This window comes from Rhineura floridana, chromosome 3, assembly GCF_030035675.1.
Source record: "Rhineura floridana isolate rRhiFlo1 chromosome 3, rRhiFlo1.hap2, whole genome shotgun sequence".
NCBI classification, from domain to species: Eukaryota; Metazoa; Chordata; class Lepidosauria; order Squamata; family Rhineuridae; genus Rhineura; species Rhineura floridana.
Window position 1 is genome coordinate 153,519,936 of NC_084482.1, and position 26,275 is coordinate 153,546,210.

General features: G+C 43.7%; 1 protein-coding gene across 12 annotated transcripts in view; it reads left to right on the forward strand.

The window, feature by feature from the left end:
* Positions 1 to 26,275, forward strand: part of PLXNA1 (plexin A1) — a 460,921-nt gene that overhangs the window by 299,734 nt on the left and 134,912 nt on the right. For 11 of the 12 annotated variants that reach the window (XM_061618384.1, XM_061618391.1, XM_061618386.1 and 8 more), the window contains exon 10: positions 9,807 to 10,007. In XM_061618384.1, coding sequence (XP_061474368.1) covers positions 9,807 to 10,007 — 201 coding nt within the window. Of the gene's footprint in view, positions 1 to 9,806; positions 10,008 to 12,309; positions 12,570 to 26,275 lie in introns of those variants that run through there. The other variant, XM_061618395.1, reaches the window with a different exon arrangement.

The window sequence follows — 26,275 nt, forward strand, 5'->3', positions numbered from 1 at the left end:
TTATCTCTTATATGCCCAGAAGTGCAAAAAAAACTTTAGTTCACAGCATCCAAATAACTAGTTGCAGAAGGAATGAGCAGATTCGTCAAAAAAAAAAAAAAAAGACCGGAAAAAATAGTCCCAGACATATATTACACAGAAGTCTTATAAATCAAAAAATTACACAATCAGAAACCCCTCATCCGTTGTAATCTTTATAATGCTGATTTATATGCCAGCTTTTTGCAATAAAAAAAGATAGGCTATTTTTATTTTCTTCCCCCTTAGTTCCGTGAGTAAAAGAGAAGGTTTTGACTCACCCAGGTTTTCTTAATTGCTGGTTCCTTGACAAATCTCTTTAACTGTATAGATAACAAAATAATGAGCATAGACAGGAGGATGCTTGCCTGTTAATCCGTTTTTCTTTGGGAAAAAAAAACGGCTCACTTATTCAGCTGAGCTAGTTAGAAATCCTAGCTCCGTCCGAGCTGTTGGAAGACCTTCTTTCACAGACAATTCTAATGAATTCCAGTCTCCAACAAACACAACAAAGCTGTGTGGGAAATCTCACGTTTCTTCCTTATCCGGAAGAAATTATCCCCAGTCAAAAAAGCCCTTTTGACTGGATTTTAAACTGAAAAAGTTTCATCCAAGACGGGAGCCCGTCTCAGAGGCAGCACAGGCAGAGGGATCCTCCTGGGAAGTCCGGACAGCTGAAGTTTCCAAGTCATCTTCAAGAGCAGCTCCATATAAAGCTGGAGTTGGAAAAGAGCACTCCTAGCTACTGAGGCCACTTGAGCCTCCAGTGGCAATGTTGGATCCAGGAGTATCCCCAAGCTGTTCCTTCCAGGGGAGAGCAACCCCATCCAGAACAGTCCGTCTCCCCATCTCCTGGACATGAGAACTCTGGACACACAACACCTCTGTCTTTTCAGGATTCAACCTCAGTTTATTGGCTCACATCCAGCCCATCAACTCCTCCAAGCACTGGTTGAACATTTCAACTGCTTCTCCTGGTTCAGATGAAATAGAGAGGTAGAGCTGGGTGTCATCTGCATATTGATGGCACCTCACTCCAAATCGCCTGATGACAGCTCCCAGTGGCTTCATATAGATGTTGAATAGCATGAGGAACAAGATGGAATGCTGCGGAACACCACAGGACATTCCCATGGTGCCAAACAATAGCCTCCTATAACTAATTTTTGGAAATGGCTCTGGAGGTATGAGCGGAACCACTGAAGCACAGTGCCCTCAACCCCCACCTCCTTGAGACGTTCCCAAAGGACACCATGGTCAACAGTATTGTAAGCTATTGAAAGATCAAGGAGAACAAGCAGGGACTCATTCCCCCTATCTCGCTCCCGACAGATATCATCAGCCAGGGCGACCAAGGCAGCTTCAGTGCCAAGACCAGGCCTGCAGCCAGACTGGAATGGATTCAAGTAATATGTTTCCTCCAAGCATGCTTGAAACTGGACTGCCACCACCTTTTTGAGTGCCTTGCTTAAAAAGGGGATATTTGCCACTGGGCAATAATTGTTTAACACTTCTGGGTTCAGGGAGGTCCTCTTAAGGAGGGGATACCCCACCGGCTCATTCAAGACAGATGGTACCACCTCCTCCTACAGTGGACCCATGCAGTGAGTCCACTACAGGTAGCTATAAGAAGCCAAGATGGGCAAGGATCAAGGGGCAGGTGGTTGGCCAAATTTCTTCAAACAGCTTGTTCACATCGTCATGCCACAACAATTGAAACTAATCCAGTACAGATGGAACGGACAGTGCTCTGGATGCCTCCATTGGACTTGCTCTGTGGCATCCAGCTGTGTCCAAATCTACAGGCCACCAAGGGTATCAGAGCAATGCTGTCTTGGCCAGATGATAAAAGCCCATTCACACTTGAAAAAGCTCTACTGGAAGGTTGCTTGCAGATGCAATAGTGGTGGGAAAGTAAGGTTTCTTCTCTGCCACCACTGCTACATGGTAGGCATGATGGTGCAACCTTACCCATGTTGGTTAGGTTTGGACTGAAATTTACACCAGCTGCACTCCATGTGCTGACCCTCCTGTTTCATCACATAGGTCACTAGAGTATCAAGGTGACCTACATGCTCTACAGAGATGGCAAGGGCAGTCACGAGTGATTGTATTAATGGCTCTACACATCTCACCATTCCACGAGAGACAAGAGCCTCAACAGGAGTACCAGCCATGTCAGCCAGAAACTCCTCCAGATCATTCAGGAATCCATCAGATTCCGTAAATCTCTGAGGGTGGACCATCTCAATGTATCCCCCATCCTTGCAGAGTGAAGTCCGTACATTCAGCCCAAACCCTACTGGGGAATGGTCCATCCTTGACAATGGACCCACGGTGAGCCTCCCCCCCAATCAAGTATTACCAGCCAGTTCTGTGGCAAAGACCAGGTCAAGGGTATGCCCAGCCACATATGCTGGGTCCTTGATGTATTGAGACAGCCCCATGGTTGTCATGGATGCCATGAAGTCCTGAGCTGGCCCATTTGAGGCTCCTTCAATACTGAAGTCCCGCAACACCATTGTGAAAGGGTTCTCCAATACCACATCTGAGATTACCTCTGCCAGTTCAGTGAAGGAGGTTGTAGCGCAGTAGTGTGGGTGGTACATAAACAACATCCCCGTTCTGTCTCTCTAGCCCAACACAACAAACAGTCACTCAAACCCAGACGCAGTGTGGATTGGTCTCCTGATGAGGGAGATGGAGTTTTCATGGATGATTGCAACTCCCCTGCGCTGTCCCTCTGACCTGGAATGGTGCTGCACCAAGTACCCAGGCAGGCACAGCTGGGTTAGCACTGGGCCACCAAGCTCACCCGCCTAGGTCTCAGTTATACATGCCAAGTCTGCCCTCTCATCCACAATCATCGTGGATGCTAGATGTTTTATTTTGGAGAGACCTGGCATTTAACAACAACACCACAAGGTCAGGGGGTCAGCTGACTGGCATCCCCAACACAGCAGGCAAAGCAGAGGGGGCAAGGACTTTGATATAACTAGCTCTCCTTGTTCCTTCATATCTCTCCCTACCTGACTTCATAGGGATAACAGAAACTTGGTGGGATGACTCCCATGATTGGAATATAGCCATTCAAGGATATAAACTCTACAGAAAGAATAGAAGCAACAGAAAAGGAGGGGGAGTAGCGTTATACGTCAAAGACAAATACGCCTCTATGGAAATCCAAGAGAGCGAACAAAGTGGTCTGATAGAGATCATTTGGGTAAAAATAAATGGAGAAACAAATAAAACCGACATGGTAGTAGGTGTCTACTACAGATCCCCTGGCCAAGAAGAGGTGGTAGACGAGGCCTTTCTCAAACAAATATCCGAAATCTCAAGGAGGCAAGAAGTAATAGTGATGGGGGACTTCAACTACCCGGGTATCTGCTGGGAGACAAACTCTGCGAAGCACAAAGCCTCCAACAAATTCCTGATGGGCCTTGCTGATAATTTCCTCTTTCAAAAAGTAGAAGAAGAAACAAGGGGATCGGCAATCCTGGACCTGATCTTAACTAACAGGGACAAATTGGTCACGGGAATTAAAGCGGTCGGTACCTTGGGGGAAAGTGACCACGTAATGCTGGAATTCATGATTCTGGGGAAAGCCAAAGAAGAATATAGAGCCCGGAAGCTTAAACTAGTTCAGAGAGCGGCAGCCAGAATGCTAACAGGAGCTGGCTTATGGGCCCATACAACTCCACTTCTGCAACAATTGCATTGGCTGCCGATCCGCTTCCGGGCTCAATTCAAGGTACTGGTCCTAACCTTTAAAGCTCTGCATGGCCTGGGCCCTGGTTATCTATCTGATTGCATGTCCTCTTATGAACCTGCTCGGCCTTTGAGGTCTTCTACTGACCCCCGCCTTGTGATTCCATCAACATCTCAAGTTCATCTAATGGGGACCAGAAATAGGGCCTTTTCTGTTGTTGCCCCTGATCTCTGGAACTCTTTGCCAGTGGAGGTGCCGTTGTCCACTTCCCTTGGCATATTTCGTCGCCAGGTCAAAACATTTCTATTTTGCCAAGCGTTCAATTAATTAATATATAGGATGCCTCATAATTTTACTATGTTGATTATATGTATTTTAATATTTTAATATAGTTATTATTTTGTCAATTTTATTTTTTATAATTGTTCTTTGTACGCCGCTCTGAGTTCTCTGAAAATAGAGCGGGCTGTAAATGTTTTAAATAAATAATAATAATAAATAAATAATAATATAGTCAAACATGGACCTTGGATTTCAGGAAAGCCAATTTTAGCAAGCTCAGGGAAATGATGGGTAGGATCCCGTGGCTAGATAGACTAAAGAAAAAAGGAGCCCAAGAAGCGTGGGAGTTCATGAAGAACGTATTACAAAAAGCGCAATCGCAAACAATTCCAAAGAGGAAGAAAAACAGAAGACATCGGAAAAAGCCAATGTGGCTACACGGAAGACTGGTGGAGGAGGTAAAAATAAAAAAGAGCATGTATAAAGAATGGAAGGAAGGACGCATCACCAAGGAAGAGTACCGATGAGCGGCTAGGACGTGCAGGAATAGCGTAAGGAAAGCTAAAACCCAGAATGAGCTGAGGCTGGCGAGGGAAGCGAAGAACAACAAAAAGGGGTTTTTCAGATATGTTCGAAGCAAGAGAAAGACCAAGGAAATGGTGGGACTGCTGCTCAATGAGGATGGCAAAATGTTGACAGATAACAAGGAAAAGGCAGAACTGCTCAACGCCTATTTTGCCTCCGTTTTCTCCCAAAAAGGGAACAGTGTGTAACCTTGCATTGGTAGCAATCTCAGTAAGGGGTCAGGATTGCAGTTCAACATTGATAAGGAGATAGTCAGGAAATACCTAGTTAACCTAAATGAGTTCAAATCTCCAGGGCCTGATGAACTGCATCCCAGAGTATTGAAGGAACTAGCGGATGTACTCTCAGAACCTCTTGCCATCATCTTTGAGAAAACCTGGAGAACGGGAGAGGTGCCGGAAGATTGGAGACGGGCAAACGTCATCCCGCTCTTTAAAAAGGGTAAAAAAGAAGACCCGGGGAATTACAGGCCAGTCAGTCTGACTTCAATACCGGGAAAGATATTAGAACGGATAATAAAAGAGTCCATTGGTAACTATCTAGATGACAATGCTGTGATTAGAAGGAACCAGCATGGGTTTGTCAAGAAAAAATCCTGTCAAACTAATCTCATCTCTTTTTTTGATCGGGTCACTAGCTTAGTAGATGGTGGAAATGCTGTAGATGTCATCTATCTAGATTTCAGCAAGGCGTTTGACAAAGTCCCCCACGACCTTTTGATTAGCAAACTAGTCAAATGCGGACTACATGGAAATACCATACTCAAAGAGTGGTCGTCGGTGGCTCTGCTTCGGACTGGAAGGAGGTCTCGAGTGGAGTGCCACAAGGTTCTGTCCTGGGGCCGATACTCTTCAACATTTTTATCAATGATTTAGACGATGGGGTGGAGGAAAGCCTTATGAAGTTTGTGGATGATACGAAACTGGGAGGGATAGCTAACACAATGGAAGACAGGAATAAAATCCAAAGGGACCTGGATAGACTAGAAAATTGGGCTGAAATTAATAAAATGACATTCAATAAAGACAAATGCAAGATTCTGCATTTAGGCCACAAAAACAAAATGCACGGGTACAGGATGGGAAATACCCAGCTTAGCAGTAGTGCATGTGAGAAGGACCTTGGAATTGTAGTGGATCGCAAGTTGAACATGACCCAGCAGTGTGATGCTGCGGCAAAAAAGGCAAATGCGGTTTTGGGCTGCATAAACAGAGCTATAGTTTCCAGGTCGAGGGAAGTAATAGTCCCACTATATTCTGCATTGGTCAGGCCTCATCTGGAATACTGCGTTCAGTTCTGGGCGCCTCATTTTAAGAAAGATATAGACAAGTTAGAGCGGGTTCAGAAGAGGGTGACGAGGATGATAGCCGGTATGGAGAACAAGTCTTATGAGGAAAGGTTGAAGGAACTTGGCATGTTCAGTCTGGTGAAGAGAAGTCTGAGGGGTGACATGATTGCACTCTTTAAGTACCTGAGGGGCTGTCACATAGAGGAGGGTACAGATTTGTTCTCTGCTGCCCCAGAGGGTAGGACTAGGTCTAATGGTTTTAAGTTGCAGGAGCGTAGATTCAGATTGGACTGCCTAGGGAGGTGGTGGGATCCCCTTTGCTGGATGTCTTCAAGCAGAGGCTGGACAGCTATCTGCGGGAGATGCTCTAGCTGTGGATTTCCTGCTGTGAGCAGGGGGTTGGACTCGATGGCCTATAAGGCCCCTTCCAACTCTATGATTCTATGATTCTACCATCCCAGGGATGGCAGACCCACTCCCATCCCACCAACCCCCGTCCCTGGCCAAGACACATACTTCCCTGACCCACTTCTTGAAAACAAAGTAATATAGCAGAGGTTTAGCATCAGGGAACATCAAACTAGGGAACAGTCAAACAAAGAAAATTATCAGTTGCAACCCACACCCCAGCTCTCACCTGGAATAAAAACACACCACTCCTACCTGTCTCCCACCCAGGCAGGGCAGAGTTTCATACCGAATTGGGCTCTCACTCCAGGGACATGAAACCACTTTCTGCTAACATGCACTGCTCCAGATTTGGCAACAGTAGTCCATTCACTGGTATCCTCTATATGTGATTTCTGTAATGTGTTTGAATTTGGTCCAGAAGCTGAAGCTAATGCAAAATGCTCAGACCTGGTGGCTCTCTGGGGAAACCTGTCAACAGTATGTGACCCTTCTGTTGAAAGTGTTGTTGTTATGTGCCTTCAAGTTGATCACGACTTATGGCGACCCTATGAATCAGCGACCTCCAATAGCATCTGCCATGAACCACTCTGTTCAGATCTTGTAAGTTCAGGTCTGTGGCTTCCTTTATGGAATCCATCCATCCCTTGTTTGGCTTTCCTCTTTTTCCACTCCCTTCTGTTTTCCCCAGCATTATTGTCTTTTCTAGTGAATCATGTCTTCTCATGATGTGTCCAAAGTATGATAACCTCAGTTTCATCATTTTAGCTTCTAATGGTAGTTCTGCTTTAATTTGTTCTAACACCAAATTATTTGTCTTTTCACAGTCCATGGTATGTGTAAAGCTCTCCTCCAACACCACATTTCAAATGAGTTGATTTTTCTCTTATCTGCTTTTTTCACTGTCCAACTTTCACATCCATACATAGAGATCGGGAATACCATGGTCTGAATGATCCTGACTTTAGTGTTCAGTGATACATCTTTGCATTTGAGGACCTTTTCTAGTTCTTTCACAGCTGCCCTCCCCAGTCCCAGCCTTCTGATCTCTTGACTATTGTCTCCATTTTGGTTAATGACTGTGCCCAGGTATTGATAATCCTTGACAAGTTCAATGTCCTCATTGTCAACTTTAAAGTTACATAAATCTTCTATTGTCATTACTTTAGTCTTCTTGACTTTCAGCTGTAGTCCTGCTTTTGTGCTTTCCTCTTTAACTTTCATCAGCATTCATTTCAAATTGTTACTGGTTCCTGCTAGTAGTATGGTATCATCTGCATATCTTAAATTATTAATATTTCTCCCTCCAATTTTCACACCTCCTCCATCTTGGTCCAATCCCGCTTTTTGTATGATATGTTCTGTGTATAGCTTAAACAAGTAGAGCAGCCTTTCCCAACCAGTGTGCCTCCAGATGTTGTTGGACCACAACTCTCATCTTTCCTGACCATTGGCAATGCTGGCTGAGGCTGATGGGAGTTGTGGTCCAACAACATCTGGAGGCACACTGGTTGGGAAAGGCTGAAGTAGAGTGATAAAATGCACCCCTGTCTCACACCCGTTCCGATTGGGAACCAGTCGATTTCTCTATCTTCTGTCCTTACAGTAGCCTCTTGTCCAGAGTATAGGTTGTGCATCAGGATAATCAGATGCTGTGGCACCCCCAATTATTTTAAAGCATTCCATAGTTTTTCATGATCTACACAATCAAAAGCTTTGCTGTAATCTATAAAGCACAGGGCGATTTCCTTCTGAAATTCATTGGTCTGTTCCATTATCCAAGATGTGATGTCTGGTGCCTCTTCCATTTCTGAATCCAGCTTGGGCATCTGGCATTTCTCGCTCCATGTATGGTAAGAGTCTTTGTTGTAGAATCTTGAGCATTACTTTACTTGCATGGGATATTAAGGCAATAGTTTGATAATTACTGCATTCTCTGGGATCTCCTTTCTTTGGAATTGAGATCTATATTGAACGCTTCCAGTCTGTGGGCTATTGTTTAGTTTTCCATATTTGTTGTCAAATTTTGTCAAAATTTGGACAGATTCAGTCTCAGTAGTTTGTAGGAACTCTATTGGTATGCCATCTGTTCCTGGTGATTTGTTTCTTCCAAGTATTTTAAGAGCAGCTTTCACCTCACATTCTAAAATTTCTGGTTCTTCATCATACGGTTCCTCCATGAATGAATCTGTCATCCTTGCATCTCTTTTATAGAGTTGTTCAGTGTATTGCTTCCATCTTCCTTTAATTTTATCTCTTTGTCCCTACGTAATAGTCGCTGTGTTGTTGCATTTAGGGTTCTAACCGCGTTTCTATATCCTTTTGCTTTTGCTTTCAACACTGTTGAAAGTGTACCAGCTGTCAGTTTGCTACTGAACTCAATTCAGTGTTTTACTACTGGTGTATAAAGCCCCCTATACAGTTCTGGACCAGGGTATCTGAGAATCTCTGTCCCTACATCCTTTGTGGTCATTTAGATCTATGTATGAAGATCTATTGATGGTGCCACACACCCCTGCAGTAAAGCATGCTGTGACGCAAGCATGTACTTTCAGCATTGTGGCACCAGTGATCTGGAATCCTCTTCCCTAAGAAGTAAAGCAAGCACCAACATTCTTAGGTTTTCAGTTCTCAACAAATTAATCTTGTTTTATTTCTGTAGTTTTTAATTTTTGTTGATTTTCATGTTTTAATACTGTTTGATGATCTGTATTGTTTTACATTGTTTCTGTACACTGCTTGAGTATTTTGTGAATGTAGAGCTATATATAAAAATTCTGAAATAAATAAACAAAAATGATAAAATAAGTAATACTTCTATTCTCCCAATGTACTCTGTGTGAACAGTACAGAAGTAAGGCAGGCTTTTGTGAATAACCTCTACAGAAATGCCTAGGAGTATTTGCTGATGTGTTCACTTTAACACAGCCAGAGTATTATATGAACTCACCTGTACACCTTTCAGTGTTAAATGGCTTTGCTGCTTGTAAGCAGGGGATTAAAGAATCAGTCTGTTTTGAAGTCTGGATTATAGTGTCTACGTAGGCTGGAGTAATTGGGTGATAGATCACTTGCAACATAGCAGTTATCATGGTTTGAAACTGTGAAAGGGCTTGAGAAAGAGACTTGCTAAGTTGGGCAGATACTATAGTACATGAGTCCCCTTTAGCAGAGAAGATAGAGACATGAAGAAGCAGAGAGATATTAGAACATCAGAATCTGAGAGCAATCAGCTGAAGGATTCATTAGCGAAGGAATGGGAGCTTATAGTGAGAGTGTGTCCCACTGGAGGCCTGCTTTTAGAAAAGCCTGTTACTTGGTTGAGGAACATATTTTATGAGCAGTGCAGGGCTCTTGTGTATGGGATAAAGTGTGTGCTGTATACTGCTGTGACTATGATCTGTACCTGACTATGACAAACTAAATTTGAAGACTGCCATCCATAGATAAAAATGTGTTTTATGTGTGTCCCTGATATTTCAAAAGCTGTTTTTCTCCCCACCTCTCTCACAGGACTGCCCACAGATCCTTCCATCTACCCAGATATATATCCCTGTGGGTGTGGTGAAGCCCATCACCTTGACAGCCAAAAACCTGCCGCAGCCACAGTCTGGACAGCGCAATTATGAGTGCATCTTCCATATTCCTGGCAGCCCCACCCGTGTCACTGCCCTGCGCTTTAACAGCACCAGCATCCAGTGCCAGAACACTTCGGTGAGTCCATTGCATATAGCTATCCTCTGAAAAGACTGCTTTTGGTATCAAAGCAGAAAACCTCTGTTTGCCTCTTATACACTTGTGGCCTCACATGTGCAACTCTCTGACAGGAAATCCCATGTCATTTTCTCAGCACAAAAGGTGTCTGTTCGAGATCTTCCCCTCCCGTCATGTAGCTCCTCTAGTGAAAGAACATCCCAGTTATTTCTTGCTTTATTAAAATGAACAAAGTGTGTGTACATGATGCTTCTGTGGCCTTGGAAGTAGTCCTGATCCCTTTTCTGGCATAGTGTCTGTTCGCTTTCCTTTTTTTCTGTTTCTCCCTTCAGCTGTGTGAAATTGTTCTGTGCAGGATCAACATCCCTTCCTTCGTCTGCTGCTCTGCCAAAGCTACCCAAGGGGGCTCTACTATGTTTTATGAGCATTTCCAAAGAAATTGCCTAGGCCTCAGCCAGCTTTGCTGTCCCAGAGGAACTCTCACATCCTTCTCTCTACTCTCCTGCACTCAGACTAATCCAACTTTACAAATAGAATTTAGTTAATTCTTATTTATATCCAGCACTGTACACCTTCCCACATGCTCAGACACTTCTCCAGATTGTATTTCTCTCTCCGTACCCCCCCCCAATTTCTGCTCCTTTGCTAATTTAATTTGATGCCACCCTTTCCCTCATGTTTGGTGTGATCCCTTCTCTTGCACACAAAATGCGATTAGTGACTTTCATGCCTAACCTTTAGGGCCTCCTTTGTAGGACCTCCCTTTGTCCAAGTCTGCAGTCTCCCTAACAGCACTGGAGAGCGTAGCTTCAGTTAGTCAGTCTTCAGTCAACATCTGATTACACAGCTCAGGCTATGTAATTCTGCCTTGCATTCCAAGCAACCAAGATATCTTCAAAGATTAGGAGTGACATTGTGGCAGGGCAGTGCTGCAGAGCAGCCCTCTTGGGGCTGCATGGGTGAAGCGGTTGTTGCATCAGATTGGCTGCATGGGTGTGCTCTGACCTTGCCACCACCCAAACCCTGCACTGTTAGATAAGCTGCAATGCTGGTGTCAGGAGGGCGGCTCTGTGGCACTGTTCTGCCAAATTGGCTGCTCTGACCAGAGATGTCTTCCCAGTTAGAACTTTTTCCACTTTATAATAACCACTGCATTAAGGAGGAAAAGTTTCTCACTATAGTCAGGCCAGATCAGTGACCTGTGTGATAACATTCAGGAAATTCCGCATGCCTTACAAGCACTGGATGAATTCACTGTAGGGACCTTTGATGGTAAATACTAGTAGGTCTAAAGTCTTAATAGTCATTTCATCTGTAGAGACATTCTGTTCCTTGGCTGACCTGCTGGGCAGCCTTCCAACCTCCACTCATTTACATGAGGATATCCCCTCCTTTCCCATTCTCTGATTTAATCCTTTTAAGCATTCCTTTTCTATCTCTTGCACTGTGAAAACTCATTCGCAACCTGGTGTGAGCAGCATTCCCTACACTTCTGCCCTTAAGCAACATGGGTGACATTGCAAAGTTATCTACGAGCTAATGTTTGCTTGAAATGGCCATACCTCCCTCCTGTTACTGCCAGGATTATCTTGGCACAGATTGAGACATCTTGGAGGGCACCATTTCCCCTTTCTGCTTTGACAGTAACCTTTTGCATGTACTGGACTGTGGGAGAGGAGAAGTCTAGCAGGAAGGTTCTATATCTGAAATTTATGCATAGTATTTAAATAAATATTTTAAATAAAGAAGTGGCATTTTGGAGGAAGATGCTAACTGCAAAAGTTAAACCAGTATTTTTAAAATCATGAATGTAGCTATTTAGCCCTCTTCAGATGTTCCTCAGAGTTAAGTGAAATCACTGAGGGCAGGGATGAGCAAGCTAGCTCTGCTGCCCTGTCACTGTTTCTGTTGCCCTCCGTGAGTTAGGGGTGATGGTGGGGAGCAATGCTCCTGTGTTTGTGTGTATGTGAGAACGGTGGGTGGCCACACTCATCACTGGCATGCGGTCCGCAGGGGGTTGGCCTTCAGGGTGATAGCTTAGTAGGTGTGTTGGTTCTGTTGATCTTGCTTTAAGACACTGAATAAAGGTTATTCTTGCTGAGTTGTTCTGAAACTCATACATTGGGGGTAGCTGTAGAAATAATCTATATTAGTTTATATTTAGTTCCCCATTATTTGATATTGTGTCTGATGGAGAAACAGTATAAATTAGAGAAATGGTGCAGATTAGAACTGTAGACACTCAGATTCAGGAGGCAGTAGAATCCGAGATTTGGTATGGCTTTTGTTTTGTTTTTGATAGAAATAAATGCCCAGGAACTTAGGGCAAAGCAGAAGGAAGCAGAAAGACAAGAAAAACAAAGGACTTAAAGGATGAAATGGATGCGAAACTAGCAGCAGCAAAAAGTGAACAGATAATCTTTGGGTTGGAAAAGAAAAAGTAAAAAAGAAGGAACAGTGAAGTTATACTTTGCAGAAAGGAGGATAAATTATTTATTTTAAAATTTTCTAGATTGCTCTTCACCCAATAGATTTCAGGGCGGTGTACAATATTAAAAAATGCCTGGGCAAATAAAAATGTCTTAACCTTTACTGAAAATATCATTGCATCGGCATCAGTAGAGCCCCTGGGGAGGACATCTACCATTTCTCTTGAATCTACATACTTACTTTACCAACTACTTTCAGAGGATCTTGTTTGAAGACCTTAATGCATAAGGAGGCTGGTGTGGGTGGAGGTGCATCTTCAGATATTTCAGTCCCGAACCGTTTAAGACTTTAAAGGTCACCACTGGCAACTTGAATTGTACTCGGAAGAAAATAAGAAGCCGATGCAATTCTTGGCTTTGATCAGCTAATAAGTTATGGAAATAGTAGCTTGGGACTGGAAGTTGTATCCCAATTGGAGCAGCGTTCATACATCATTAGAAGCCAGAGAAGAAGCCCCAGTGACTCACAAATAATTTTCTTCCCCCCACCTGCATTTGCAGAATTGGACTCCTAGATCTCCATATTTCTCACTTCATGCATCACTCTCAGTTCTTCTTTCTCCACTTATGTTGGGAACATAAAAGCTATGCCTGAAGAAATTCACACAGCCTTTGTTGGGAAAGCTTAAGCTAAGGCAGAAAAAGGTGAAAAGGCGCAAGACTATACTGGGGCATACTTATCTCCCTGTCTTAAATGACTGGAATAAAAATAAAGGAAATATCTAAGATGGATGAAATGGAGGATGAGTGAAACAGAACACCTCTCTCACCTCTTCTTGTTAGGACAGATTGCCCCTTGCCTAATGACAGTGCGTCTTTAGAGGTTGGTTGATCATCCTTGTTCACAACACAGCTTTGCCACTCTCCCAGTCACCAGCTTGGAGATGATTCTTCAGAGGTCAACTGAGCGGCCATTTCCACAGCAGGAGATCAGTTACACAAAATACCTTCTTGGCCATCTGAGTGCTGTTAACTGAAACATGTACGCAGCCTAATCACATCTTGCTTGCAATACTTGAAATGGGGTTGATTAGGGAGTGGGAGTGGGGGAATCTGCTACTTGGCAGTGTAAATGCTTCAGAGGAGCCATTTTTATCTGCTTCAGGAGAAAGCAAATGGGAAGGAAGGGGATTTCTGGCCTATCTCAAGAGTCTGAGCCAGCTGCTAAAATCACTTGTTTCACATCAGTTGCCCTTTTCTACTGGAGACTCAGCCATGAGCCTCTGATTACTTTCATAAAAGTTTACAGAGAGAGAGAGAGAGATGCTACACACACACACACACACACACACACACACACACACACACGTCATATATCTTTATCTACCTATTTACCTACCTACCTACTGCCCTTCATTTAATCTGTTGGGGTGGAACACAATAAGTAAAAACAAATTAACAAACAGCATATGTTAACAACATGGTTAAAACAATAGGAAGTGTAAAAACACTCAAGTATTATAAGGGAAGGATAGAATCATGTAAAATATTGCAGTATGCAGCTGCTTTGTTTGACTCCTAAGTGTGGCCATTTTAAATTTGTTGGGATGTCTTAGGTGAGAAAAGTAAGTGCACATTTGACAGGTACCTGATGGATTAGTCCCTGTAATAACTCTCAATCATATAAATGAAGAAAAGTTTAAAACATCAGTGTTGAAATAAAAGCATAAAATGCCAAAATATTAAAATACAAAAGCTATCAAAGGAACAGCACCATTATCATAGCAGATTGTATAAAAAAAATCAGACCTATCAGCTAGCTGCCCCAAAAACCTTCTAAAACCTTTGACACCTCTCTGAAACCACAAGTGCGTGAACATGGCAATTCCTTGGGTATCAGGTGATAAATCCAAAAGAGAGAGTGCCGTTAGGAAGAAGGCCCTGCTCCTCACCAGCTTTACCTCCGAAGGTGTTGGACAGTGGATCACTGAAGACAGTTTTTTAAAAAAATTGGTCATGGTCTAAGGACACCAAATATTAGAGATGAACATAACATTTTACCAGACCTGTCTCACGTTTTTCCATTTTGTGGCTTGGGATGAAATCAGAATACATGCCGTAGAGCAGAAGTAGCCAGCATGGTGCCCTCCAGATGTTGCTGAATGACAACTCCCACTAGCCTTGACCGTTGGCCATGCTGGCAGAGGCTGAGTTCACCAACATTATCTATCTGTGGTCTTTAGTCTTCTAGGGTTTGCTCAAAATGAAGAACAAATATTGCCAATATTAGAATGATAATATAATAAATTATATATTCCTTGAGGGGATGACATATGGGGGAGAGAGTTTTACCATCTGAAAATTTATTCTAAATTCTAAATATGTTCCACCGATACATACCCTACTCTGTATTGTCCATTCTGCTGCTTTGTGCTGTTGCCTACTTTCTTCTTACTCTCCCTTACCCCCCTCGCTTTCTTTTTTGTTCCCTTTTTTACTTGATCTGTTTAAATAACACTTTTTAAAGAAAGAAAGAAAGTTCATTAACTTGTGGATAATCCAGTATTGCTTCCCTGCTCTAGTCAAGATCCTGCCTTTTAGTTAGACAAGATTACAATAACCTCTTCTTCTTTCTTCAAGTCTTTACTTAATTTCCATTTCCATCATGCTTTTGGATCACATGCTGAATGCTATTGATACTGAGTATCCTTTGTCCCATTATTTTTGCCAGAACCTGAGCACTCAGGGTCAGGGTCTTCCTCTCCAAACCTCTTCTTTAAACCTTCCCATTTCACTTGAGCACACAATTGAGCTTAGCTCACTCTAAGGAGATTTGGGGTGCTATGTACTGAAGGACGCTGTTGAACAATAAGTGCCATGGTTGAACAGTAGCAGAAGCGCTGGCTTAATGGTTCTTGAAGGTTGTATCTGAAATGCAGCCTGTGGGAGAGGAATCCTGTATCTATAGCAACACAAAACTTGAAAGAAAGAAAGGGTGTATTTTCATCTATAAGCAGAAGATCACATCAGGCTTAGAAGGCCACAATGTAACTTTAATAATTTCAATGCTATTACTACTTGATTGACAGAAAGATGCTAAAGAAAGGAAAAGTCTTGGAACATTTACAGAATAGTTCTGTACACTCCACCGATGGCGTATGGTAGATTTTGCTTAAATACGATAATTGTAGCTATTGAATCATTGTGTAAGAACCACTGAAGTCACCCTTCCTCTACTAATTATGAATTTTATAGGAGCACAGAGATGCCTCCATAGAAAAAATTGGTCCAGAGGTGCTATGGGGGCACAGCGTAGCAATTCTGTGCCATATTGTTTACAGTGGAAGCAGCCAAAGAGAATGTAGCCTCCGCAGTAGATCTCAGCATTAGAATTAGAATCCAAAGCTAAGGGGGCAGAATCCAAGAAAAGTTAGGGCACTAATGGCCAATTAACTGTGCCCCTGATTGTATAGCAAAATGGCCACAGATATTCCTGGGATTGTTGTTGATGTAAAAACAGAGGCCATTATTTTTGTTTGTATTGCAATCAAATTAAAAACGTGTTTTAAGTAACACCAATAACTAAAATATAAAAAAGCTAAAAGATTGCTGAAAGTGCTGGTAACTGTCTAATGCTAATGTTTTCTCATACAATTGCATAGTTATAACTGATTACCCGTAGAGTATGGAGACTGTGGGAACTGGCCCTAAGTCCTGCAGAAACTAATGGGACTTGATAATGCAATTAACCACTCAAGTTCCATGAATCTTAAGAATGATTGTGACTATGCCCCATGCCTCTCGGCTTTCAGCAGAGGATCCTACCAGTGTGGCTGCAATACTCCCACACACCAGTTTTTGTTCATGCTTTTTTCGGATTGACAGGGACTCAGGTTTAGCCTAAACATTATCAAAATCTCTCTGTGCAGAATACAAAATCAATCTGTTTTTGTTACAGTTTTATTAGTTTTTTTCAGCTGCTTAACAAGTTAATGTTTTCTATATTAAAGTCCTTTTTGTTTGTTGTTTCATCTTTTCTTTCTAGCAATTGGATACTGAATTATAGATTTAAATGACATCAATATTTGAACTCCATTTTTACACCATTTATCATTCTAGAACTCTCTTTCTAATTCAAGAAGCTGTTCACACCTACAAGGGACACAAGTGTTCTTAACATTTAAAGGCAACTAGCCAGGCAGTTTTAAAGCCTTCATGTTCGCACTTCTCCAGTTTTTTCTCTATTCTTCTGCTTTGTTTCACTCCATCTGGTTTCATTGTATTGCTTCACCCTTTACAAAGTTGGTTAACTTTACAAGGTGACATGAAACTTAGAAAACAGCTTTTTCCACTTTATGTAGATAACAAAAGTGGGTCAAATTTTTATTAGGCATGTGTGTATGCATGTGAATATAAAGAGTGCTGCAGCCCTTTTAGTAAGGACAGTTTTTATAGGAGTAAAATTCTAAAATTTTAGCCTCCAATCTTCTGCTATTGTATTCCCCCCTCCCCAAATTGATAAAAGCCTGCACTGTCTCGACTGTAACTAGTTTTATAAAAGTGAGAGTTGGTAGCAATGGAATAACAGTAAAAACACCAATATCAGCAACTAACAAACATTTAGCCCTGCTTAATATTATAAAATTAAATACATTTATTTAGCACCAGATAAAAGATTGTGATGTAATTTCAGGGGGGGGGAATTGGAACAAACAGGTCTTAGGTGCCTGTTTGAAGCCTTACAATGATGGGGCCATATGAATCTCAGTTGGAATAGTTCCACAAACAACTACTGAAAATACCCCCTCTCTTGGGCTCGCCAACCTAATTAATCTCACTGGTGGGCCCATGAACGGGCTCTGAAGATGATCTCAGCATGCAGGCAGGTTGATAAAGATGCAGGTAGTCCTTGAAATACCTTGGTTCCAAGCTGTCTTAGACATGCTTTCCTAGCCTAATGCCCTTCAGATGTTTTGAATCACCTCCCACCATCTCTGGGCACTGGCCATGCTGCTGAGGGCTGATGAGAGCTGGAGCCCACCAACATCTGATGGGCACTATGCTGGGGAAGGCTGGTCTAGGGCTTTAAAGGACAAAATCAGCACATTGAATTGGGCCTGGAAATGCCCTGGCAACCAATGCAACTAGTACAGAATTGGTGTTGCATGCTCTAGCTGCCCTATCTCTTTTGACGCCCCTACAACTGCCCTACCAACTTCCAGGTGGCCGCATGCTGCACCAGTTGAAGTGTCCAAATTGTATTCATAGACAGCCCCATGTAGAGTGTATTATTGTAGTTTAACTTGTATGTCACTAATGCATGGGTCTCTGTGGCTAGGTCTGCCCTCTCCAAATAGGGTAGCAACTGATGTATCAGCCTAAACTGATAAGTTGCTCCTAGCTACTGCTTCCAGCTGTGCTTCCACAGATAGTGCCAAGTCCAGGAGGACCTCCAAGATGTGGATTTGGTCCTTCAAGGGAGTGCATCCTTGTCTAAGACTGGTTGCAAACTTCCATCCAGATCTACCAGTTTCACCACCCACAGCAGCTCCGTCTTGTCTGGATTCAGCGTCTTGCCTCTCATTCACTCCCAAACCATCACCAGGCACTGGTTCAATAGTTCCACAACATTCTGGGATGAGCAGTGGGAAATGAGAGAGAGAGCATCGTGTCATATTGGTGGTACCTCATCCCAAACCTGCAGATGATGTCTCCCAGCAGTTTCATGTAGATGTTAAAAAAAACATGGAAGGCAGAATGGAACCCTGAGGCACCCTATAAGACGATGGGCTGGAACAGTGGTCCCCCAGCATCACCTTCTGGGACTGACCTTTCAGGAAGAACCAGAGCTCATGAAATGCCCACAAGCCTGAAAATATTTCTTAAGAGGAATTCTAGTGATTTTGCTTTGGGATATATTTTCTGAGCATTCCAATAGCAATATTTTGTTGCTGCTTAAGTATGATCCCTGCCCCCTTGTCAACTTGTGCTTCCATTGTAATTGAGTTGTCTTAGAATGCAGTTTCATTGTTCTTGTAAGTATCTACTGAACAGTACCCAGACATCTCCATGACGAATGACACCCACTATCCTGGCACCATTTTGTAATGTTCTAAAACTAGATTGATTGATGTGGAGAGTGAGTATTCTGCTATTGTGGCATGTAAGGGGTAGTGACACCATGAAGACTAAACTATCCTTCTGTATCAATGCCCCAACCTACAGAAAGGCTATCTCTCCTCTACCCATTACTCCCCCACTCATTACATGGATGCGATAAAATGCTTGAGAATAGCCTTTGAGGAAAGTTGTGTGGTTTTTTTAAAATGTTGGGAAAGGACCTTTTTTATTTTTTTAACATGGTTAGCATATTTTTTTTGCTGGAGGAATAGGTGGCATGCTGTACAGTATTAGAGGGATATGCATGGGCTTTCTTGCCCATTTAGCGCTTCACAAGGTGTAAGAAACAAGGCACCCAAGAGATTCTGACATGCATTTTTATTTACATATTTAAAAATACACACCCCACCTTTTAACCCATAAACAAGTAAAGGTTCTCAAGGAAGGTTACAACCCTTAAAACACAAAGTAATTTAAAAATGTATTAAAATATACAGCAAAAACCAGAACATCCATTCGTAACAGCAGCCAAGCATTTTACATCCCAAAGGCCTATGAATATAAAATAATATATATTAAATTTGCAAGTATAAACTGAACATCCAATAAATATACAATTAAAAGCTCTGCTTCTGTTCATGTTGGACGCGAGTCTAAGGAATCTCATTATGGCTTCAAAACAAATCTGAGGCTCTGAATATGCTGAACTTGGGAGATGTATAGCTATAGAATTAGGTGAATTTATAAGGGAGGGAGCAAGCAGTGATGGAGAAAAATAAATGCTAGGCAGGGAGAGAGCAGATGTCAAGCCCTTGTGTGTGTGTGCGTACACATGTGTGTGTTGGCATTTTACTGGGCCTGGGGTACATTTATAGGACCCCATAAATCATATACACAAGGCTCTATTATGAGCACTTCACACCTACAGTATATATATCTCTAATTAGCCAGGCACAGAGAGAGAAATAGCACTGGATCTTACAAATCCAGAAATATTTGTGAGGAGAAACCTTCCCTCTCCAAGCAGCACCAAAATTTATCTTTCCTGCAGCAGTGTTTAAAGTGAAAAGGGAGTATCAGGAGAGTTTGATAGGATCCAATTAAATTCTAGCAGATAAAATAATGATGAATTGCATTTGAGCCCCGGTGAGACACGATGCACATTACTGCCATCCCCATAGTGCTGGGAAGGCATTGAGGTCATCAACTATAGAAAAATAGGACGCAGTTGCAACTGTACTGTTCATGTAGAAAACAGTCAAGGGAAATGTGGTTGGAGCCTGATTGTGTGAGTGTATGCATTCAAGGTAGACGTTTACACTCTAACATTGGTGCTTATGAATCTAGGAGATTAGCATACAGGCCATATTTGTTACTGAGAGCCTTTCTCCTGTTCACGCATTCTTCACTGAATGCTATTTCTGACCCTTTTGAAAGCTCTCCTTGGTGAGAGTGGGTGTGTTTTTAACCTAAACAAGCCTGGCTGGAGTTCTCCATCAGAATAAATCAATTAAAAATATGTTGAAGGGACTTTTGCTAAAGGAATAGCATGTCTTCACACCCTATTGAGTATGAGAGTCTGGATGCAAATGGATAAGAACATAAAAAAAGCCCTGCTGGACCAGATCAAAGGCTCATCTAGTCCAGCATCCTGTTCTTACAGAGGCCAACCAGATGCCTATAGGAAGCATGCAAGCAGGACAGGAGTGCAAATGCATTCTCTCACTTGTACTTCCCAGCAATTTATATTCAGAGGCATGCCATCTCTGACACTAAGCAGTACATTTTGAAGAAACAGGGCTTAGTCTGCATGATAATAAAGATGAAGTTGAAAACATGAATGCCATGGGTGTCTTACTTCTCCCTGTGTTATGTTCCTCTATAATAGATCTTTTGTACCAGATTCATGTGCTCACCTTTCCGTCCTTCCTTCCTCTGTCTTTGTTTCCGTATCTATACTGTGTCTCTCTGTGTCCTTCTGCGTCCATCTGTTTCCTTGCTTATCATGCTGTGTGCCCATCTGTGCAAGTTTCTGTCCACCTGCATATGTGTGTGCCTTTAATTTTTAGAGACAGATCAGCTGTTTTGAATACAGAAGCATTTGGTGTAGACTTGCAACAAGTGGTGGATTTCTCAATCAAGAACTGAGACAATTAGGTCAAAGGATGGAAGCAGACATGCAACTATTATCCACTTTGCCCCTCCTACAGTTTAGGACAGCTCATGTAGACTAAGAAGCTTGTGAGGAAATTGAATAATGTTTGTGATGTGCTTGAGTCCTTGGTTTTTTGCTGCTAAAGGTGAAATGGGGAATCCAAGTCTTGGGGCCATTTAATATGTTATACCCTTCTGCAATGAGGCTTGCCAGTCACTTCTACATGGTAGAGCTCTACTCAGGGCCATAATGTTTCTCAGCTTCTTATTATGTAATAGGGAATTTGCATGGCTGCACCAGCGCAAGGTTTAGAAATGTTACAGCCTCTTAGTATTTTGCTGCCATATGGAGGCAACACTGAACTGCCTTCATGTGGTGGCTGTCAGCGACTTACAGAGTGTATATGTTGCAGTTTGTGTGTGCTACAGAATGAAACAACATTCATTCATTCATTCATTCATTCATTCATTCATTCATTCATTCATTCATTTATATCCTGCCTTTCTCCTGGTAGGAGCCCAAGGTGACAAACAAAAGCACTAAAAACACTTAAAACATCATAAAAACAGACTTCAAAATATATTAAAACACAACAACCATTAAAAACATATTAAAACAAAACATCTTTAAAAAAAATTTTTTTTAAAGCTTCAAAAGCAGTAAAAAAAAGGAGGTTTAAAAACTTTGGACACATCATGAGAGGACATGATTCACTAGAAAAGACAATGCTGGGAAAAACAGAAGGGAGTAGAAAAAGAGGAAGGCCAAACAAGAGATGGGTTGATTCTATAAAGGAAGCCACAGACCTGAACTTACAAGATCTGAACAGGGTGGTTCATGACATGCTGTTGGAGGCAACTGATTCATAGGGTCACCATAAGTCGTAATCGACTTAAAGGCACATAACAACAACAACAAAAATCTTAAAAAGCAATTCCAGCATAGATGCAGACTGGGATAAGGTCTAAGGCTTGTTGAAAGAGAAAGGTCTTCAGTAGGCGCCGAAAAGATAACAGAGATGGTACCTGTCTAATATAAAAGGGGAGGGAATTCCAAAGGATAGGTGCCACAACACTAAAGGTCCGCTTTGTATGTTGTGCAGAATGGACCTCCTGATAAGGAGACCCTCACCTGCAGAGCGCAGTGATCGACTAGGTATATAAGGGATAAGACAGCTTTCAGGTACCCTGGGCCCAAGCTGTATAGGGCTTTATACACTAAAACTAGAACCTTGAACGTAGCCTGGTAGCTAATAGATGGGCATTCTTAAAGCAGAGGACTAGAATTCTGTGCATATTAAATTCAGGCTATGAGGGAAATCACTGTGTCTGGCTTGTATTATGTGCTTCATCCCCAGGGATGTATTGAAAGAATGCCATGTATAAGGAAGGGATTGCATCCTCCTTGGCATGGGTTTTGTTGCTTGTGCTGTGGCTAGCAGTTTTGACCACAGGAAATAGTCTTAAGGCTAGACCCAGCAAGCCTGTTAACGCTGGATGTGCAGAAAAGCACCCTGGTTTTATAGAGGGTGAATATCCTCCCTTCCCCTTGGTCCTGTATCTGGGAAGACCTCCTCAGATTAAAGGCAGGAGGGGTTTGCAGCACCCACCCACTATCACCATTTCCTCTGTCAGATGGATTACTGTAGCTCACCACTCTTTGTAGTTGTCTTGAGGGCTTAATCACCCCTCTAGTAAAAGAAACATTATGATGTGGTCCTCTTGCATTCTGAGTTATCCTGACCCTCCCTGCAATTGGCAGCGAGTGAGTTGGAGTGGGACAAGAAAATGGGTAAATTATGTCCACCAACACTCATCAGGAAGTCTTCCAAACTCTTTCTATGTTCCCTATCCTTTAAGCAGCATACCCTAAAAGCCCTTGTAATCCCTCCCATCCAGGAGGCCTTCTCATTCCTCTACCAGAGTCTGACTGATTATTCTGTCTGTCAGGGTGATCATATTCGCCAACTTTGTTTGGCTAAGGAACATAGGAAGCTACTTTATACTGTGTCAGACCATCGGTTCATCTAGCTTAGTAATGTCAACAGTGACTGAACCCCTGGAAAGCTGCTGCCAGACAGGGGTCTTTCACAGCTCTACCTGGAGATGCTGGGATACCATGTGCTCTGCCACTGAGTTTTGGAGCTGCAGCTAGAGAGAACTTTCTCACTTTCTGGCTCTTCCTTCCCTGGCGGTCACACAAACTCCCAGGTGGGCCGCCCTTGGATTCCCTACATTTGGCAAAATTGTTGTTATAGTACTTCCACTTGACTCCACATTTCTAGGGGTTCCCCAGCTCACATTTCTATGAGTTCTCTTAGAACCAGCTTTAAGGGCTCTAGGTCCAGAATGCTTAATGCCAGCATGCTTTGGTACAAGCTGGCTATTTCGGTTAGGGGAAGATATTCTGGCCCTAGCCATTCATGATCTGGTGACTTTCAAGTTAGACTTCTGCAATGCACTCTACCTGGGCCTGTCTTTCAAGATGGTTCCAGTATTTCAATTAGTGCAGGTATGTATCATCCTGCCTGTTGATAAATGCAGTAGGCTATTTTCCATAGGAGGACTGCCATCAAGCGGGTTATAGCTCCACCTATCGTCCGAAGGCAAGAATGTTTTTGAAGTCAAGACTAGGAGCGTCAGGCCCCTCCCACTCTCCAGTTCATTCTTGCCTTCGTCCGTGCAAGTTGGATATATAGCTAGCGTCTAGATAAGTTTTTGTGTATTTGTGTGACAGGGTGTGGAGGTTTTGTGTGTGTATTCCACGTTATTTCCTTCCCTCTGTCTTTTACTTTAGAGTCTGTGGGACTGACTGTACTTTGTTTGTCTTTGTACTTAAGGGGGATCCCCTTTTTGTCTATTTTTTCCCCTCAGTCCCTAGCTATTTACTGGGAGACAGCGGCTGCGGTTCTCCTTTCCTAAGGCGGCGGACGCAGCCTTGTTACGGGAGCTTGTGGCTGCAGCTCCCTGCCTAGCTGAACAGCGATTCTGGGAGACCGCGGCTGCGGTTCTCCCTTCCTCAGCTGGCGGACGCAGACTTAATCCAGGAGCTTGCGGCTGCAGCTCTCTGCCTTGCGCCGCCGCTCTTTTTTCAACTCGCTGCCTATTTTCACGGCAGCTCCCTTAGTTTTTTCTCCAGAGCCTGCGGCTGCTGCTCTTTCTATTTTCAGTGTCGCTTTCTGGTTGGGCTGCCCCGCCTCCCCCGGCTCGTTCTGCGGCATTTTAAATCTCGCCGCGACTGCCTTCGGAGCCTGCGGCTGCGGCTCCTTATTCCCCTCACTTGCTGAGTCTGTCCCGCGGCTGTAGAGATCTGGCTTGCTCTCTAAGCCGTGATCGCGCTTCTCAGCCCCGTGGCTCCAGAGCGTTTTTTGAGCTCGCTGGTGCTCCCCTGTGACCGCCATTGCTTCTTCATCGCCCCAAGCCTTTCTGATTAGCCAATTTTCCCGCTCTTTTTGCGGGCGCCATTTTGTTCCTCCCCCTCTTTTCCCACCCTTTCTGTATGGTCCTTTCCATAGTAAAGGATTTTGTTCTAGGCCTTTTCTGTCAGTTTCTGCCTTTTCTGTCAGTTTCTGCCTTTTCTGTCAGTTTCTGCCTTTTCTGTCAGTTTCTGTGTGTATGCTGCAGAGCAGAACCTCTATAATCCTGTTATAAGTTCTTCAACACAAACTGCTGCCTGAAGCTGACTATTGAAGCTGTTTCGTGTATCCAGCCTAGTTGGAACTGTACATTCTGCCCCATCTGTGGCGGTGTGCAAAGCCTGTTTGGAACTGTGCATTCTGCCCCATCCGTGGCCGTGTACCAAGACTGTTTGAAATTGTACATTCTGCGTATACTCAGGCTGTCTGGAACTGTACATTCTGCCCCATCCGTGGCCGTGTACCAAGGCTGTTCGATCTGTACATTCTGCCCCATCCGTGGCCATGTACCAAGGCTGTTGATACTGTACATTCTGCTCCATCCGTGGCCGTGTACTGAGCCTGTTCGGGTCTGTACATTCTGCCCCATCTGTGGCCGTGTACTGAACCCCCTAGAAAATATATGATGGCGGAACAGCCAGTGACAACTCAGGCAACCAAGCCGAACAATCTAAGGCAGCCAAGCATAAGCACACCAAAGCGGTTGCCAAAACTAAACATCTATCCAGCCACAGCACAACCAAGCGGCCACGCTACGTCTCTGTTCCGGTTTCCGAGGGGGCGGTCCAGGAACAGTTAACAAATCTATTTCACTCTCCGACTGCATCCTCCTCCGAGGAGGACTTTGCTGGGTTTCCTGACCAACCAGCAGCCAGCCACCCTCCTCCCATATTACCACCTAGGGCTTATTCATCTTCACAGCCTGCTGAGCCATCCATAACGTCGCCTCTACAAGCGCAACCATCTACCTCACCGGGGCTGCAGCTGTCTCATGAGTTCATATCACAACTACAAGACATGCTGTCGTTCTTCACTCAAACACAGTCACCGTCACAAGTCCCCGCCATTCCTCAGCGCAGTGTGGACCACTATGTACACAATGAGGCAGATCCATCATGCTCTCCAAATCCTTTTGACATTGCCAGGGGCAGGTTTGTTGATGACGTTTCTTGTGGGGAGGAGTCACCATTTGCTGTGCAAGCCGAAGGAGACGAATGGAGTGATCATTCGGAACATGAGGAGGAAACATCTTATCGCCTGTTTGATGCCTTAGATTATCAGCCCCTTGCTCGCAGAGTATTGAACACCCTTAGTCTCCAATCTACACAACCTGCAGCTGCCACTCCCGCTATTAAAGGGGTCAGGGTCTTGAAATCCCCCACACCAGCAGAGCACTACCTTCCTGTGCCAGATCCTATTGCTAAACTGGCCAAGGACAAATGGTCTCATCCATTACAAACACGCCGTTTTAACGCCCTTGCGGACAGACTTTACTCTTTGGCTCCAGACTTTACAAGCAGACTGGCCGTCCCTGGCATAGACGAGCCAATCTCCAGTCTAGTCTCTAGATCCCTTTTGCCGAGGGAAGGAGATTCACATTTAAAGGACGCCACTGAACGGAGGCTGGACTTTGCCTTACGCAAGAATCATGAGGCCACCGCTTTCTCCATGCGAGCCTCTGCATCAGCTTCCATCTTTTCCAGGGCAGCGATGATGTGGTTGGATGACCTCTTAGATGATCCTAATCCCGATCCTGTCTCTCTGAGGAGGTCACTGATGAAATTGCACAAGACAGTGGCTTTTGTGGCTGATGCCACCTTGGACGCAAATCAGCTGGGAGCACGAGCTATGGCAGCTCAGGTAGTCACTCGACGGACCCTCTGGCTTCGTCACTGGCAAGCGGACTCTACAGCCAGAGTTAATTTATCAAGGGCACCTTATTCCAGCTCATTACTCTTCGGCGAGGAAGCCCTAAAGGCAGTGCTTGTTGACCCCAAGGATGCTTGAAAGCCTGTCTTGGCCACTGTCAGGAACGTTGATCACAGGCCTTTCAGACATTTCACCTCATACCGCACAACCCAGCCCTTTCGAGGAACGCGGCCCGGGGGTCGAGGCCGCGATTTCCGAACCTATGATTTCTGTCCCTCCA